The sequence below is a fragment of the Tursiops truncatus genome, chromosome 6 (assembly GCF_011762595.2).
Source record: "Tursiops truncatus isolate mTurTru1 chromosome 6, mTurTru1.mat.Y, whole genome shotgun sequence".
Classification (NCBI taxonomy): domain Eukaryota; kingdom Metazoa; phylum Chordata; class Mammalia; order Artiodactyla; family Delphinidae; genus Tursiops; species Tursiops truncatus.
The window spans coordinates 64,456,161-64,473,467 of NC_047039.1; the positions used below are offsets into that span (position 1 = coordinate 64,456,161).

Sequence of the window (17,307 nt, forward strand, 5' to 3'; positions counted from 1 at the left end):
AAGGATCTTTAAGCTCTCACTCTGCTTTACAGAAACCCAAACTGAACATCCTGGACATTGCATATGGGTGGACATTGCATATGGTTTATACAAGAAAGACAGTGCTGAATCGTGATCAGCCAACCCTAAATCACAGACAAGGCTGTGGCCCTATACAAAATGAATGACAAATAAGTGCACATGTATATATTGTAAAGTAAAATGTTTTGAGCAGTTTTGTAGCTTGAGAGATTTTCTCCATCAGTGCCATTACAATGAACTTGAAGACTTCTGCTACACATGGAACCAGAAAAAAGAAAGAGGTCTTCCCTGTATCAACATTTAGATAAGGAAACTGAATGAAGATAAGAGCCTTGTGCAACGTCACAGGAGGATGCTGGGACTAGAAGACAACTGGTCTCCTGTCTGACTGGCATGGTGCCCTCTTCCAGCTCAACACAGACTCCTTGGGGCTGCTCACTTGCTGTTCCTGCCTCTGACAATGAACAACAGAACGCTGCCTGAATCACACGTAAGCTTTTAAATATATAAAAATCTAATAAAAAATATTGTAAACTTTGATATTTCATGTAAATTTAACATTAACATATAAAGACATAGTAAGTATTATAATTGCGTACCTAGATTTATGTTAAAGATATAACTTTAAAGTAGAAAATACTTAAATATAAAGTGTGCTATAAAACATGTAGCTGCCTAAATGGATTCCCTGGCACCACGACAGTGATAGGATAACCAGCATAAATAATATTTCAACGGCATCCCTTTTTAGATGTGCACCTGAGTCTGCCATGAAGGAGCATGAAGGAGGTTTGTGTGTCAGCCTGGGAGGTGACCCAGGCCCACTCCCACTCCCTCCCTGGCTTCTGTCCAGAGCCCATTCCCTCCAGTGCCGTTACCTCCTCCTTCTGGATGACGCTGATCCTGGTCTTGATGTAGGGGAAGGCATGCATGGTGGTCAGGACGGTGTTCCTCCGGTACTGCTCGTGCAGTTCTCCCCGAGGCCGGCCCTCCAGGGTGAAGGGGGTGGTGTACATAAACCTCCGCAGATCGAAATTCTTCTCAAAGTAGGTTAGCCTGTCTTTCATCTCATACTCGTCAAAGTAGGGCTCCACAAAAGTGATCTGTATGTAGGCCTGAGGGGGGAAAGGTAAGGGATGAGCTGGTCTGCAAACTTCCACCCAGGATGCACTGGGGGGCACGCGGAACACAGAGGGGCAGCACCACCCCTCTGCGCTCACAAAAGCCACGGAAGCTGAAAGCATCAGGCGAGACATCAGCCATTGGCCATCCTTCCTCTCCACCCCAGGGATATGAGAGACGGGACTGGGAGAAGGGACGGGAGTGCACCCGTGTGAAGTCAGGTCCACAAGCTGCCCCTCCTAGCAGAGCTGCTGATCCAACTGAAACTTGGTATGAGAGTTTGCAAACTGCTATTCAGAAGAAGCAAAGCTTTCCTTTTCAGAACAACTATGACCACTGCAGGTTTATGAGAATGGCCAAACTAAAGCAACTGACAACACCAAGGGCTGAGAAGGATGGGGAGCAGCTGGAGTGTTCACACACTGATGGCGGGAATGTACGGTGGTACAGCCACCTTAGGAAACAGGTCGTAGTTTCTTATATAGTTAAATTATACTGACCATATGACCCAGCAATCCCACTCTGGTGCACGTGCCCAGTAGAAATGAAGACTTGTATTTACACTAAACCCTGTACACAGATGTCTATAGCAGCATTATTCACAATAGACAAAAAACAGGAACAACCCAAATGCCCCTCAAGTGGGGAATGGATAAACAAACGGTGGTACATCCTTACAGCAGAATACTACTCAGCAATAAAAAGGAATGAACCACTACAAGACGGATGAATCGCAAATGTATCGTGCCAAGTGAAAGAAGCCAGACTCAGAAGGCCCTATGATTCCACTTATTTACTGTATCACTCCATTTATGTGGCATTCTGGAAAAAGCAAGACTACAAAGACAGAATGCAGATTAGTGGCTGTCAGGGGCTGAAAACAGAGGGAGGGAATGAATACAAAGAGGCATATGGGGAAATATTTTGCGGTGACGGAACTTTTCTGTCTGATTTTGGTGGTGGCTCCATGTGCTTGTCAAAATTCATAGAAATAAACACCAAAAAAGTGAATTTTACTGCACCTATTTCATTAAAAATACGTACACACATACACACGAACACACACACACAGACTATGAAGAAGAGCACTTATTTAGAAAGAAGGCCTTGGGCTTCCCTGGTGGTGCAGTGGTTGAGGGTCCACCTGCCGATGCAGGGGACACGGGTTTGTGCCCTGGTCCGGGAAGATCCCACGTGCCGCGGAGTGGCTGGGCCCGAGCGCCACACCTGCTGGGCCTGTGCTCTAGAACCCGTGAGCCACGGCGGCTGAGCCCATGTGCCACAACTATGGAAGCTGGTGAGCCTGGAGCCTGTGCTCCGCAAGGGTAGAAGGCACCGCGGTGAGAGGCCTGTGCGCCGCAGCGGGGAGTGGCCCCTGCTTGCCGCAAGTAGAGAAAGCCCGTGTACAGCAACGAGGACCCAACTCAGCCAAAAATAAATAAATGTATTAAAAAAAAAAGAATAACAATGACTATAGTCACTGCAATACCCACCCACTGAAATGGATGGATGAGGTCACTGATCTCAGACCATAAATCACTATTGAGTGTGATGAAATCTGGCTGTAATTCTGGCTGCAGATTCTCATTTAAAACTCTCACAACCAACTTTGGGCGTTTTAACAGAGGGGAAAAGAGCACCGTATCAGGGATGTCACTGGTAACTCTATGTGGCATGTGCTGTGCCCAGATCACTGTGGGCACACAGCCAATCCTGTCTTTCAAAGACGTCAAACATTTCTGTGTGAAGCTTAGCTCAGCTACTTACCACAGTTATTGCTTCCAGGCTAGATTAGGGAGTGTATCTGAAGTGAGTGAGTCCTTTGAAATGTGTAGAAAAACAAACTCTTAGATTTGGACACTTCTCCCTACTTGCATCATCTTCATAATATCTTGGAGGACAGAACTGAGAGAAGAGTCTGAACTCTTCATTTTATAGGCCTGCCAGATGATGACTGCTCCTCTGTCCCTCAGCCCTTAAAAATACCTTGAACTTGCATTATTTCCAGCAGCTTAGAAAGCTCTCTCATGTGCATATCTGTCTGTGAGCTGGGCTGAGTGGGTAGGCATCACCTGTGGTATAATAAAGAATGTATCGGGGCTTCCCTGGTGGCGCAGTGGTTGAGAGTCCACCTGCTGATGCAGGGGACGCGGGTTCGTGCCCCGGTCTGGGAAGATCCCACGTGCCGCGGAGCGGCTGGGTGCGTGAGGCATAGCTGCTGAGCCTGCGCGTCCGGAGCCTGTGCTCCACAACGGGAGAGGCCACAGCAGTGACAGGCCCATGTACCGCAAAAAAAAAAAAAAAAAAGTGTCTGGTATTTGTCCTTCTTTCCTGGCACAGAGCTTCAAAAACCCTTGGAATTTTCTGAGTGATAGAAGTGTCTTTGTTATTCTCATGAGGTAATTCATGGTGGGTCCCTAGATGGCTTCAGGATGGTGGCTGGTCATCGAAAAGAATGAACTTCTGATTAGAGATTTGAGACTCTGGGCCAGCCTGACTGCTGGGGTAGGAGGGGGCTGGAGATTGAGTTCAGTAATGTAGTTGATGATTTAATCAATCATGCCTATGTAATGAGACCCCAATAAAAACCCTGGACACCAAGGCTTGGTAGACCTTCCCGGTTGGTGAACACATTGACATGCCAGGAGGGTGACACGCCTGGACTCCACAAGGAGAGGGCATAGAAACTCTGGGATACATCCCAGATCTTGCCCTATGTGTACCCTTTATCATGAAACTATAATCATCAGTGTAGCCCTTTTCTGAGTTCTGGGAGGCATTCTAGTGGTTTATCTACTGAGAGGTGCTATGGGAACCCACAAATTTATATTTGTCTGGTCAGAAGTGCAAGTGGCCTGGGGTCCCACTTGAGGCTGGTGTCTGAAGTTAGGGCAGTCTCCGCAGGACGAGCCTGTAACTGGTGGAGTCTGACCCTAACTCTGGGTGGTGAGCATCAGAATTGTATTGCAGTACACCCAACTAGGGGTGAGACAGAATACACCCTCACTTGAAAAGTGAGGAAACTGAAGTCCAAGCCCTTTTCATCATTCCTGCAACAGCACAATGACCCTGCACTTGGCTGAAAAGAAGGCCTCCACCAAATGCTGTCAGTGAGAAGTTTGTATCTTTTCAACATATTTTAAATTGAGGATTCAAGGTTTTAATAGAAGGGCAATAAAGAGAAGTGACTAAAAGTGCAGGTTTGGGACTTCCCTGGTGGCGCAGTGGTTAAGAATCCGCCTGCCAATGCAAGGGACACGGGTTCCAGCCCTGGTCCGGGAAGATCCCGCATGCCGCAGAGCAACTAAGCCCGTAGGCCACAACTGCCTGTGCTCTAGAGCCTGCGAGCCACAACTACCGAAGCCCGCGCGCCTAGAGCCCGTGCTCCACAACAAGAAAAGCCTCCACAATGAGAAGCCCGCGCACTGCAATGAAGAGTAGCCCCCGCTCACTGCAACTAGAGAAAGCCCGTGCGCAGCAATGAAGACCCGACACAGCCCAAAATAAATAAATTAAATAAATTTTTTTTTAAAAAAGAATCTTCTGGGGCTTCCCTGGTGGCACAGTGGTTGAGAGTCCGCCTGCCGATGCAGGGGACACGGGTTCGTGCCCCGGTCCGGGAAGATCCCACATGCCGCGGAGCGGCTGGGCCCGTGAGCCATGGCCGCTGAGCCTGCACGTCCGGAGCCTGTGCTCCGCAACGGGAGAGACCACAACGGTGAGAGGCCCGCGTACCAAAAAAAAAAAAAAAAAAAAAAAACAAAAAACTTCTTTAAAAAAAAAGTGCAAACTAACACACCATTGTAAAGTAATTATACCCCAATAAAGATGTTAAAAAAAAAAAAAAAAAAAAAAAAAAAAGTGCAGGTTTGAGGATGACAGACCCTGAGTTTGAATACTGGTTCTGACACTTGCATGATCTTGGAAAGTTGCTTACCCTTTCTTTTCTCATCTGTAAAATAGGAATAACAACACTTATTTCAAAGGGCTTTAGGAGGATGAAATGAAATGGTGTACGTAAAGGGTCTAATGTAGTGTCAGGCACACAGTTGATCTTTAATAACTGGTAGCTCCTATGATGATCCCTGCCTTTGAGTATTGTTTCTTTAAGACCTAACCAAATAGTAGTTAAACCGTAGACAAAAAATATTCAGCTGCATTGAAATGACTTGAAGAGTCCAGACAGAGGAGGTCATGTTATGTTTTTGGGTGTAGAACAAAGGGAATCAGAGCCTGATGGTTGTTTTTTGCAATTTTCCCATACCTTGTTAGGGTCCAACTTGGTTTTGTCCACAGGAGCAGAGTCTTTTATCACTTCCACAAATTCTGCACCAAAACATTGACTATAAAATCCCTAGGCAAGAGAAACCAACAGATTATAAAGGTTATTTTAATATATTGCAACTCTTTGTCTCTCAGAAGTGGAATACGTTTGGAACAAGTGTAAGGGAGAATATGCTCTTTGATTACTGAAAGTCCCTCTGAGCTAATGAGGCAAGTTCAGCATTTCCTGAGACAAAAATAAAAACATAAGGAAGTCCAGCATTGCAAACTGATATATGCTTCCCTATAAACTGTATGCTTGACATCTAATTCAACCAACATCATCATATTTCCTAAAGACGCTCCAGGGGCATGGAACTATTTATTTCTTGCCTTTTGTACCCTAGGGTTTTGGAGGTCACCAGGCTTCCCATAATGGGACAAACCACAGCACACAGGAAGATAAAATATATGCTTCTAGTACTAAACTGGGGAAACATATTAGGGAACCAAGTGGCCTGGGGTCAATTGCTAATTCCTCTCATGAGCTGAACTTTGGGCAAGTCACCCAACCACTCTGAGCCGTGGCTTCTTCGGGTCAAGTAAGGATTAAAGTCTCTTGTCTCATTTGGCACGGATGGGGCAATTTGACAATGAAAGGGTTTTAAGTTTGACAGCCACGAAAGGGCATAAATTCAAAGCAATAGCAAGAAAGCAAAGAGTGAATCTCTGGTTGTTGTCAGCAGTTCAGGGGAGCCCAGTTATTTGGTCTGAGATGGTTTTGTTTTGAGGGCACCCCTTGGCTTTCCTCCTGAGCTCTTAGTGCTTGGCCCTTTCAACGTCTGCTTCTTTTTTCCTCACTTTTCTCTATGCTGTTTCTCCTTTTCTCCAGCCTTTCCTCCAAGAACATGCTGCTCTCTTCTGCTGCGTTACGGATCAAATATAAACAGCAGGTTGGATTGGGGCTGCCAGCCCATGTAATGGGACACTGACTCTGATTATCCAAAGAGGGGTGCTCCTTGGTCAGCAGGGAGAGTTCATTTGTTCCAGGTCACAGCAGGCCTCTAGTCAAGCATCTCCGTGTCAGAAGTGGGAAGTGCTGTCTGGTGACACCAGAAGGATGACCACAGCATTTTCTAGGGGTAATTTGATAATTTGGCCCAATGACTTCAAAGTCAAGATGATAAACTTCAAGCTGAATAACTATTACTAAAATTTGGAAAGGTTTATAAGAAAGCACATGACATTGATTGAATGTGGATGGTCCTGAAAATAAATATTCACCATATACACGTACAAAGTTTGAAAAGTATGTACAGAATCTTAGGGAAAAGCTATCCTTATCTTGCTTTACCTCATGATCTCACCTAATATCTTGATATTATACAAGCAATGGGGGAAACTTTATATATGGATCAACGAGGAATCCATGACTCGGTTTTGTGGTAATGACCCACTCTAACCTGTCTGTGTAAAGCACACAATGTCAATTACCCGGAATCACTCGGCTTACCTCTAGTCTATGAGAGATCTCAGGAAGCTTGGTAATTGCAGGCTCTTTGTAAACAAATTCCTTCTCATCCAAGTCCCCAAATCTGGATCCGTAGAAACCAACTCGAAAGTAGGTTCCAAACATTCTCTTATGACCCTGATGAACAAAATAAGAAAACCTCTCCTTAGTTATGTAATTCATGAGGATCCACTGAGATGAGAGGGCAGGAGGCTTCTCTTGTTGGGTTATAAAGCATTCTATTCCTGTGGCTAATACAAACAGAATTCACTCCTTTAAAAAGTTTTTTTAATGTTTATGGAATAAACTTGGGAAATAATGGCAAAAAAAAAAAAAAATCCCATGAAAGACTTCTAGGACTTCTCTTAAGTGAATTTAAGATTTTCACATTCCTGGTTGTAAAGTAATTCAAGCGGCCTTCTTTCACGGTTTGAATCACGGTCCTCTCTCTATTCTCAGCCCTCTTCCGTGTGATAGGAGAGAGCTACAGTAATGATGTCCTTAAGGTAAATCACTCCCTAGAGAGGAAGGAGGGCTAAGCATCTCTGAGACAGGGTCACCTGCTGCCAGATTATAGGACCTGTTAGCCAGGATGCCCCCGCTACCTTGCTAATGATGCTGTCAAAGGCCTTCTGCAGCTTCTCGTGGGTGGAGGTCAGCTTCCGGAAGTCTCGATGAGCTTCCAGGATGGGGATGACCAGCTTGTAGACCTCATTGACCGTCTCGTACAGTCCTCCCTTGGAAAGAGGAGAAAAAAATCAAAGAGAATTTAATCCACTGGAAACTTAAAAGAGCAACCAGAGTGCATTAGGCATCGGAGAATGGATTTATTGGGGCACCACAATATTTTATAGAGCAGGAATAAAGTCTGAGCATCTCTGGGATGGCTGTAGCATTCAAACTGAACTAGACACACTAAATGGTCCTATTTGATAATGTTAAGTTGGAAAAGGGGGTTTCCTGGGGAAAAAAAATAGGACAGGAGACTGGCAGCAGGAACTAAGAACAATTCAGGAAGGCAGCTTTAGCATATTTAAATGTCACCAGGGGTCCTCCTGTAGCCAGATGTTCATTGCATTCCTGAAAAGAGTTAGGGGTCTAACTACCTGGTTTTCTAGAATTCCAGGAAAAACAAGAGTATCTTGGACTTTATGTGAATTCTGAAAGGGAAAGCTGGAAAAAGAGAAGACAGTCAAAAGAATAATTAAAATACATAGATTGTAGGATGGAAACTTGGGAATGAAAAGTAGAGAAGAAAGAAAAATATCAAGATGAAAACAAAACTGGATCAGCTAAACAGAGTGAAGTATTAAATATCTGCTTGGCTTAAAATTTGAGGGAGGGCTTCCCTGGTGGCGCAGTGATTGAGAGCCCGCCTGCCAATGCAGGGTACGTGGGTTTGAGCCCTGGTCCGGGAAGATCCCACATGCCGCGGAGCGGCTGGGCCCGTGAGCCATGGCCGCTGAGCCTACGAGCCACAACTTCTGAGCCCGTGAGCCACAACTACCGAAGCCCCTGTGCCTAGAGCCTATGCTCCACAACAAGAGAAGCCACAGCAGTGAGAAGCCCGCGCACCACAATGAAGAGTAGCCCCCACTTGCTGCAACTAGAGAAAGCCTGCGAGCAGCAACGAAGACCCAGTGCAGCCAAAAATAAATAAATAAAATGAATTTATTTTAAAAAAAAATTTGAGGGAGTAGGGAAACTATGAAAATGAACAACATACTTTCTTCCCTGCACTGAATCTCAATGACTTAATCTATATATTTTTAATCTCTACATATTTTTCTCTTATTAGGAGTGTTTAGACCCAGATTAGGTTAATGCGGGGAGTCTCACATTTCTCTGAGCTGTCCCTGGTCTGTGACGACCCTGAGGATTACTCAGCTGTCAGCTGAGTCCCTCTCTCAAAGAGAGGGAAAATAAGAGAGTGGGAACGTGCCTCGTGATTTATTGTGTAACCCTGGGCAAGCCATTTCCCTCTTTGTGGCTTAGTTTCCACCTCTGTTAAATGGAAATAATACTGTGAAACTGCTGCCCAGCCAATGAGTGTGCAGTGAAAACCAGAATACTGCAGTGATGAAGGGCCCTCCCGCCTCCCTGAGAGCTGAGGCAGTGAAAACCAGAATACTGCAGTGATGAAGGGCCCTCCCGCCTCCCTGAGAGCTGAGGCAGTGAAAACCAGAATACTGCAGTGACGAAGGGCCCTCCCGCCTCCCTGAGAGCTGAGGCAGTGAAAACCAGAATACTGCAGTGATGAAGGGCCTTCCCGCCTCCCTGAGAGCTGAGGCAGTGAAAACCAGAACACCGCAGTGACGAAGGGCCTTCCCGCCTCCCTGAGAGCTGAGGCAGTGAAAACCAGAATACCTCGGTGACGAAGGGCCTTCCCGCCTCCCTGAGAGCTGAGGCAGTGAAAACCAGAATACTGCAGTGACGAAGGGCCTTCCCGCCTCCCTGAGAGCTGAGGCGATCTACATATGTCAAAGCCCTCCAGCCCCTCCCCTGCCCTGCACGCCCCTGCACGTGGTGTCATCATGAAGTGGGACTGGCTGGACGTTAAGACCGGCACTCAGGGCACCAACGCCAGAGTTCAGGCTGACTGTGGAAACCCGGACAGCTGTGTGCACTGACCGTGCTGAAGAGCTCGGCCGCCTGCTCCAGGAGGCCCACCAGGCCGCTCTCGGTGAAGTACCGGCCGGAGCACACCCCGTCCTCGTCCGGCGACAGGGTGTCATCAGAGACCGCAGACTCCTCCAGCACGTTGGAAGAAATATTCTGAAAGAGATCACAGTATGAGCCAGGAGAACAGGGGAACCTGACTAACAAAGGCACCACAGGAACCCATAACATACGGAGGAGGAAGCCTGGCTCCAAGGTCCTCACCATCCCTGATCATACAAGGTCTGTAATTCCACCCAGAAGAGCCTTTGGCTGCCACTCATTTTGAAAGAATGCACAGAACAACTGGCCTTCGAAACTCAAGATTTTCTTTTCTTTTTAACTATTGGGAGATATAGAAAGGACACTTACCTCAATGTAACAATAGTTGAGTTGCTTTAGAGAAAGGACCCTAAGGGACGTCCAGCAGGGGTCGTGGTTTTTAAAAGCCAAAGGCCAACGAACAGTTAACTAGACTCCTTGTTTCACCAGCTGAGTGACCCTCTGAAGTACTTGCTATGACTGACTTGGCTTTTAGGTGAATGGCCATAATATCATATGACAATTGCAAACGAGAAGGTCTTTATGAAATCTTTACGTCAATGCAGCAGTTACTATTTTTTTCTCCCCCCCCCCAAACATTTCGCTCCTTTCTACACACTTTTCTTTTACATAAACCATAGAGTTTAGAGTCTCATAGAGAATGCAGTGATCAGGGCCAGGATTAGGGTGAACGAGGTGAAAACAAAATTTAGGGAACACTCACTCTCAGGGTCCTGTAAGTCGTGACCCTGAACTTGCTTGACCTCAAGAGTGAGTGCTTCCTTAAATTCTGCACTTCATGTGCCTCACTCACCTCACCCCAGTTCTGCCTCTGGCAGTGACTCTCATACTTTTGACAGGTCAAGAATCATTTTCTTCAACCTGTCTCATGGATATAGAAGAAATGCATATGGAACGTAAAAGAAACTGGAAACCTTTGTAGCTTAGGACTTGCACACAGGTAGCACATTTGCCATTCCTTTTATAACTACACTCATGGCAGACAGAACTAATTAATTCTAGTACTCTTTTCCCTGAAGCTTGGATATGGTCTCAGAATTCTTCTCAGCATGGTACCCCATTCAGCCACTACCAACTGACCAGAGTTGGCTAGTGAAGTAAAATCGGTCTGCCTCTTGCAGGCCTGGCTTGCAAGATCAAGTGACTCATCCTTAGCAGTCAAGGAAGAGAGAGTTTTACAGTCCTGTACCTTCATATCCAAAATTATAAGGTAGTTTTAGGAATATAGGAGGCCTTCAGAACCTTTCATGGCCAGCCTTTCTTTCACACCTGGTCTTTCTATTATGATGTTTCTGAATTGGAAATGGTAAAAGGTCCAGGAGATTCAGTTGAAAGAATCTAATGACCCAAGAAACGAATGCTATTAGTATTGTATGCAATTTTCCACATGTAGAGGAATATATCTGCAGTTATTTATGCAGCCTTATTAGCTGTCATCAGAGGGAAAAGATTCCAGGCAGACTTTCCCGGCTTCAGAATTAGGGAGGTGAAAGTAACAGCAGTTATGTGAGAATGTATCCATATCTACATTTGTGGAATAAATATTGTACTCTGGGGCATAGAATTTCAACGATCTCAGTTCCTTGGAATTCTGTGGCCTCAGAGTTATTTTCCTTGCACAGATATATTTATCCCCAGTTTATAATTCTTTTCAAAAAATTCAATTTTACTGGAGCAGAACAAGGTTGAAAACTAAAGCACACAGCATTTAAGAAATCAACACCAGACATCTGTAGTTAATGCTGCCCAGAGTTCCTTCATCCTTCTATAAAGTATAGCCTCCTGAGAAACCATCCATAACTCCATGTGTGGACCTCAACTCTGGCTCTGGCTCAGCCAATCACAGCATTCCATGTCTCTGGCCACTATGATTGGTTCAGAGATGAGCATATGACCCCGTCAGAACCAATAAGATGCACTGAGACTGTCTCTGCAACTGCTACATATGAGGCATTTCTCTATTCTCCTGGACTTGAACCTGGGAATATGTAAACATAAATATCTCTCAGTGAGTGTGGGAAGCCTGTGAAGAATGAAGCAGAGACAGGAAGTGATGATGACACTGAGGTCTGATGACATTGTTTGGACCCCTAGGTCCAGTTTGGCAGGTGCTACTCCAGACTCATCTCTCTCATGCAAGCTGATAAATTCCATTTTTACCTTAGGTCCGTCTGGGTTAGGTATTCTGTCACTTGCAAAGCACACATTTCCAGAAAGATTTGGTATGTCTCATTTGAGAGAAAAGAGAATTGGCTCATAAGCGTCAGTGTAATTTGGCTTCTCTTCTGTAGCTGAGATCACCTAACTCACCATGTTCTGTGTATTCTGAAGACCTCATTCTTCACAGTTCCTTCTGCTTCCCCCTCCCGTTCCTCGTCTTTCTGAGCGTTCCATGACCCCCAGGCTGAGTCACGTGCTAAACACTCACAGCATCTTGTACCTCTTTATTACAGCATTTATCACAATTGAAATTGAATAAGAAATGGAAGAATTAGCTGTATGATGCCACTCTCCCTGGCTGGAATGTAAAGTTCATGAGGACAGAATAAGTGCTCAATAAATATCACCTAAAAGAATGAATAAGTGGATAAAGGTCTATGAAAAAATAGAGCTATATGCTCCCGTGTAGGGACAATGTGGAGTTTTTCTGTTGTTTCTAGAAGAACTATTCTACGCACCTTGGTATGACTTACTATAGGCAAATTAAAAAGAATTTATAAGCAATAATAATGAAACAAGACAAGAGGTTGATATAATTCCACATTAAGTGTTAAACCCAGAGATTTCTGGTAATTGAAAGAGTAGCACTTATAATATTTATCCTTGCTAATATCGTATGGCCAAAATAAATTTTACAAAAAAGCAAATATGTCTAAAATTGATTTTTATACCTTTCTTCACTTTTATGTGATTCAAAATCAGATATGATTTTTTAATGCTGTTTGGATAAGAATTAAATTTTTGGCTTTATAATGAACATTCCTGAATTGAGAATAAAATTTGTTTGCTGAGAATAAAATGATAGAATAAATACTATTGTTACTGAAGACCGTAAAGAAAGGAGGAATTAGTGGTATGAGGCAATACCCAGATTGCCTAGTGAACAGTATTCAGGAAATCAGAAGCTCCTGGCTCTACCAGCAACAGTTTTTGTGCCTTACTCTATAAGCCTGGGAAAGCTACTTTGAACTGTCCTCTCTTTCTGGTTCACACAGCATCACAAAATTGTGTTGAAGAGCAACAATGAGAACAGAGCTTTTTATAAAAATCAGTCATGAAAATTCAAACAAGAATAATCCAAACACTTGTAAATGACTCTGTGAGTCTGGCTTGAAAAGGGCTTTCTTACTGTACTGTATTGTTACAGGTTTCAGGGATTGTCATTTCTACAGATTATGCCTCTAAAAGCACTCGTAAAATCTTCTGTTTCCTCTAAAGACTGTTTTAAACTACTCAGCCAAAACAGTCCAAGTGGCCACTGAGCATCCCAGCCGGAATCAACTTTCAGGCCTAGCAGACAATTTCCCTCCGCTAACTATGGGTAATATTCAGCTCATCCTAAGACAGTATGGATCCAGCCCTTTTTTTCCCTTCCCAGGTCAATTTGGTTCTTTCTTTCTTTTTTTTTAAATAAATTTATTCATTTTATTTATTTGTTTTCGGCTGCGTTGGGTCTTCATTGCTGCGTGCGGGCTTTCTCTAGTTGTAGCGAGGGGGCTACTCTCTGTTGAAGTGTGCTTCTAATTGTGGTGGCTTCTCTTGTTGCGGAGCACGGGCTTTAGGTGCGCGGGCTTCAGCAGTTGTGGCTCGTGGGCTCGAGAATGCAGGCTCAGTAGTTGTGGCGCACAGGCTTAGTTGCTCTGTGGCATGATCTTCCCGGACCGGGGGTCGAACCCGTGTGCCCTGCATTGGCAGGCGGATTCTTAACCACTGCGCCACCAGGGAAGTCCCAATTTGGTTCTTCCTTGATTTTAGATTAGCGAGGAGGATATTACAGAGTTAGGGAGTGTAATAAAAGGAATGGGCCCTGAGGGAAATAATTTCTCCAATATTTAGAAAAAATACTTTCACAGTTGTCAGTATACTGTGCCAACTACAAGTCTTTGAGAAAGGGTTTAAATAACCTTAGAAAAGTTGCTCTCTCAGTTTATCTGTGAAGTGGGAGTAATAATACCTTCTCTGTCTGTTTCACTGGTTTATGGGGAAGGCCAAATGAAATCATGGACGTGAAAGTGTTTGGGAATGTCTAAAGTGCCTATCGACTCTACATTTATTGTAAACAATAATTTTTGGGGGGCTTCCCTGATGGCGCAGTGGTTGGGAATCCGCCTGCCAATGCAGGGGACACGGGTTTGAGCCCTGGTCCGGGAGGATCCCACGTGCCGCAGAGCAACTAAGCCCATGCACCACAACTACTGAGCCTGCGCTCTGCAGCCCGTGAGCCACAATTACTGAGCCCACGTGCCACAACTACTGAAGCCCGCGTGCCTAGAGCCCGTGCTCCACAACAAGAGAAGCCACTGCAACGAGAAGCCCGTGCACCGCAACGAAGAGTAGCCTCCGCTCACCACAACTGGAGAAAGCCGGCATGCAGCAACGAAGACCCAACACAGCCAAAAATAAAAACAAATAAATACATTAAAAAAATTTTTTTAAAAAAAACCCAAGATGGTAAAGCAATTAGAAGAGGCAAATTTAATACACTAAAGCAGGGTTTTTCAACCTTGGCATTATTGATGTTTGGGGCCAGATAATGCTTTGTGGTGGGAGCTATCCTATGCATTGTAGGGTGTTCAGCAGCGTCCCTGGTTTATACCTATTAACTGTCAGTAGCACCCACCTTCCCACCCTCAGTTGTAACAACCTAAAATGTCTTCAGAGACTGTCAAATGCCCCCAGTTGAGAACCACTGCACTATAGGAAAAGCTAAACGTGTCCCCCCCACCTGAAAGCTGACGCTGCCCACAGGCAGGTAGCTGTGGTCCTCCAACATGCTCAGATATTCAGCCACTAAGGCAGCTGCGTGCACCAGGCACATGGCAGCTTCTGTGTAGCACTTCCCCTTGGTGTGCTTCTCCGCCATGTTCTGGAGCCAGGTCAGCCGCAGGTCAGGAGATGTCTGGTAACTCTTGGCAATTCTAAAGATGGGTTGAGAAAGTTTCAAGGACAACGGTTAGTGACAGTGTTTTTCTATTGTGCATGGCCAGTTTTTTTTCCCAGTAAGAGTTTTGCCTACATGTTCAGAGAATGAGAGAAGAGGCAAACATCTATCAGTCCAGCTTTTTTCATTCCATGTTTGGGTTGTGCAGGATGCCAAGAATGCTATGATTTAGTTAAAGATTTATGGGGGGGAAAAAACCCTGATAAAATGATGTCTATTTCAATGGAGCTCTAGCAATTTTCTTCTTTTCTCGCAAAAAAATAACAGAAGACAAAAGTACTATCCTTGGGCTTCCCTGGTGGCGCAGTGGTTAAGGATCCACCTGCCAATGCAGGGGACACGGGTTCGAGTCCTAGTCCGGGAAGATCCCACATGCCGCGGAGCAACTAAGCCCGTGTGCCGCAACTACTGAGCCTGCGCTCTAGAGCCCGTGTGCCACAACTACTGAGCCCACGTGCCTAGAGGCCGTGCTCCGCAAGAAGAGAAGCCACTGTGATGAGAAGCCCGTGCACCGCAATGAAGAGTAGCCCCTGCTCGCCGCAACTAGAGAAAGCCCGCATGCAGCAACGAAGACCCAACGCAGCCAGAAAAAAAAAAAAAAAGTACTATCCTGCTCATGACATCACATCAGAACAATTTTGCCTTTGTAAGTAGTTTCTCCTAAAACAAGGACTATAAGACAAAATTTTAAATGACAGAGTAAAATATGATTTCTAAATAAAACTTACATGTATGTCTGAATATAAGTGGAAAAACATTTCAGAAATAATTCAGGTAACAGGTGATAGTTCTTTTCTCTCATTCTATGGTAAGTAGAAAATAATTTCAAAAAATAAGTACCTCCCTTTAAATTAGGGAGATCTTTCTGAAAACGTGTACATGAATCAACACCCTCTGAATGGTGATTTTCTACCAATTTCTAAGTACAGTTTTGGATGTCAGCCAAAACAGTGTACCCACATTTCCTGTGATCATTATATTCATAAGAACTTCATAGTGACAAACCCTAGATCCTCAAGTGACACCCTTTTGATTTTACCAGAAAAGTTTACCTGTACATGAGATCCATAAGCATCTCAGGATCTTCCTGAAATTCCCTCATTTTCACTGTGTCATATAAGATGCTATTCAGATTGCAGAGAAGTTCTTCCACCTGCAAAAAAAAGTGTACGCCCCAAACAGTCTCAGCTTTGGAGTCCATGGTAACAAGTTAGGATGCATTGAAAATCCAAGAGGCAGCCATGGACAGGCTTCGCTAAGACAGGAGAGAGCACAGGTGAGGGGAGTCTAGACTGGATCCTCTTTGACCTCACCTTTGCAGGTCCAGGCACTTCCGAGGCCCAGATGTGAGTTGGCCCTTGGGATCCATGAATTAGTCCTGAATCGTTATATTATCTTCCCTCTCCAACACCTTCTTGGTTAAATTAGTTTGAACTAGTTTCAGTTATCTGCAACCTGAAAGCCCTCAACTGTACTCTAGAACATCAGACCTTTTAATACCAAGTAGGAGGCTGCTTAGGACCTCAGCTTAGATTCCATCTAATATATATCATAATACGTTATATAATTATCTGTATCATATGACATAATTATAATATATATATTTCACAAAAATTATATAATCCATAACTATATATGTTATATAATATATTATATGGAATTATATATTACCTACATATACACATGCACATATATATGTATGTATAAGTATGTATATGTGTGTATATACACACATACATACACACACACGAGTTTATAGCTGGCTGATCACAGACAAGGCACGCTCTTCAGTCTACCTGCATGGGGAAAGGAGTGGTCTGCATGTCTGTGTCCTCTTCCGCATAGGCCAAAATTGTCCTCAAGGATCTTCTCAGGTACTCCTCATTAAAGTCTGGTGCTTTGCCCACCAAAGATGCCAGAGACATGGTGACTTGCATCTTTACTCTTGCAAAGTTCTGAGTCAGGAAAAAATAATGATGGAACAAATAAGAGGCACTCAGCTAGTAGATAATTGAAGGCAGTAGAGCCAGATACCAATAACCCTCCGGTGTTTCTTTAACCCAGTCTCAATCATTTCCTTTTTTTCCCAATGAAATATGAGCTATACTTCGCTCAAGACTCATACTGTTGTTTAACTGGTTTAAGTGGCTATTGCCCTGACATAAATCTGTCAGTTCCCTTTAAGTTTTCATTGAGGACCTGACCAGCTCCGTGCAGCAAGGCTGGAAGGTTCCTACAGAGTTGGGTCACAGGATGTCTCCCTTTGTGTCAAGATTCCTCTTCTTGGAACTTTATTTAAACTGTAAAGAGGAACAGGATCTATGTGGGCAAGATTTCTGAGATTTCTGGATTCTGGGTAGGCAGCAACTTTGTTTCTCCTTTCCTTCTAGGCCCATGGAAAACTGTGGCTATTCCAAGGGCCTCTGGCCTCTGAGGAATGTCCTAAAGGCTTTTAAATCGTTATACCTAATACATTCTGAGGGCCCTGCCTTTCTTCCATGGGCCAAGT

The 17,307-nt window shown here is 44.5% G+C and overlaps 1 protein-coding gene across 2 annotated transcripts in view; it reads right to left on the reverse strand.

Moving 5' to 3' along the window:
* Positions 1–17,307, reverse strand: part of DOCK8 (dedicator of cytokinesis 8) — a 220,828-nt gene that overhangs the window by 13,900 nt on the left and 189,621 nt on the right. For both annotated transcript variants that reach the window (XM_019934742.3, XM_019934743.3), the window contains 8 exons: positions 16,595–16,753; positions 15,851–15,951; positions 14,583–14,775; positions 9,548–9,691; positions 7,522–7,653; positions 6,920–7,054; positions 5,408–5,497; positions 900–1,136 (listed from right to left, as the gene is read on the reverse strand). In XM_019934742.3, the coding sequence (XP_019790301.1) occupies positions 900–1,136; positions 5,408–5,497; positions 6,920–7,054; positions 7,522–7,653; positions 9,548–9,691; positions 14,583–14,775; positions 15,851–15,951; positions 16,595–16,753 (1,191 nt within the window). The remainder of the gene's footprint in view (positions 1–899; positions 1,137–5,407; positions 5,498–6,919; positions 7,055–7,521; positions 7,654–9,547; positions 9,692–14,582; positions 14,776–15,850; positions 15,952–16,594; positions 16,754–17,307) is intronic.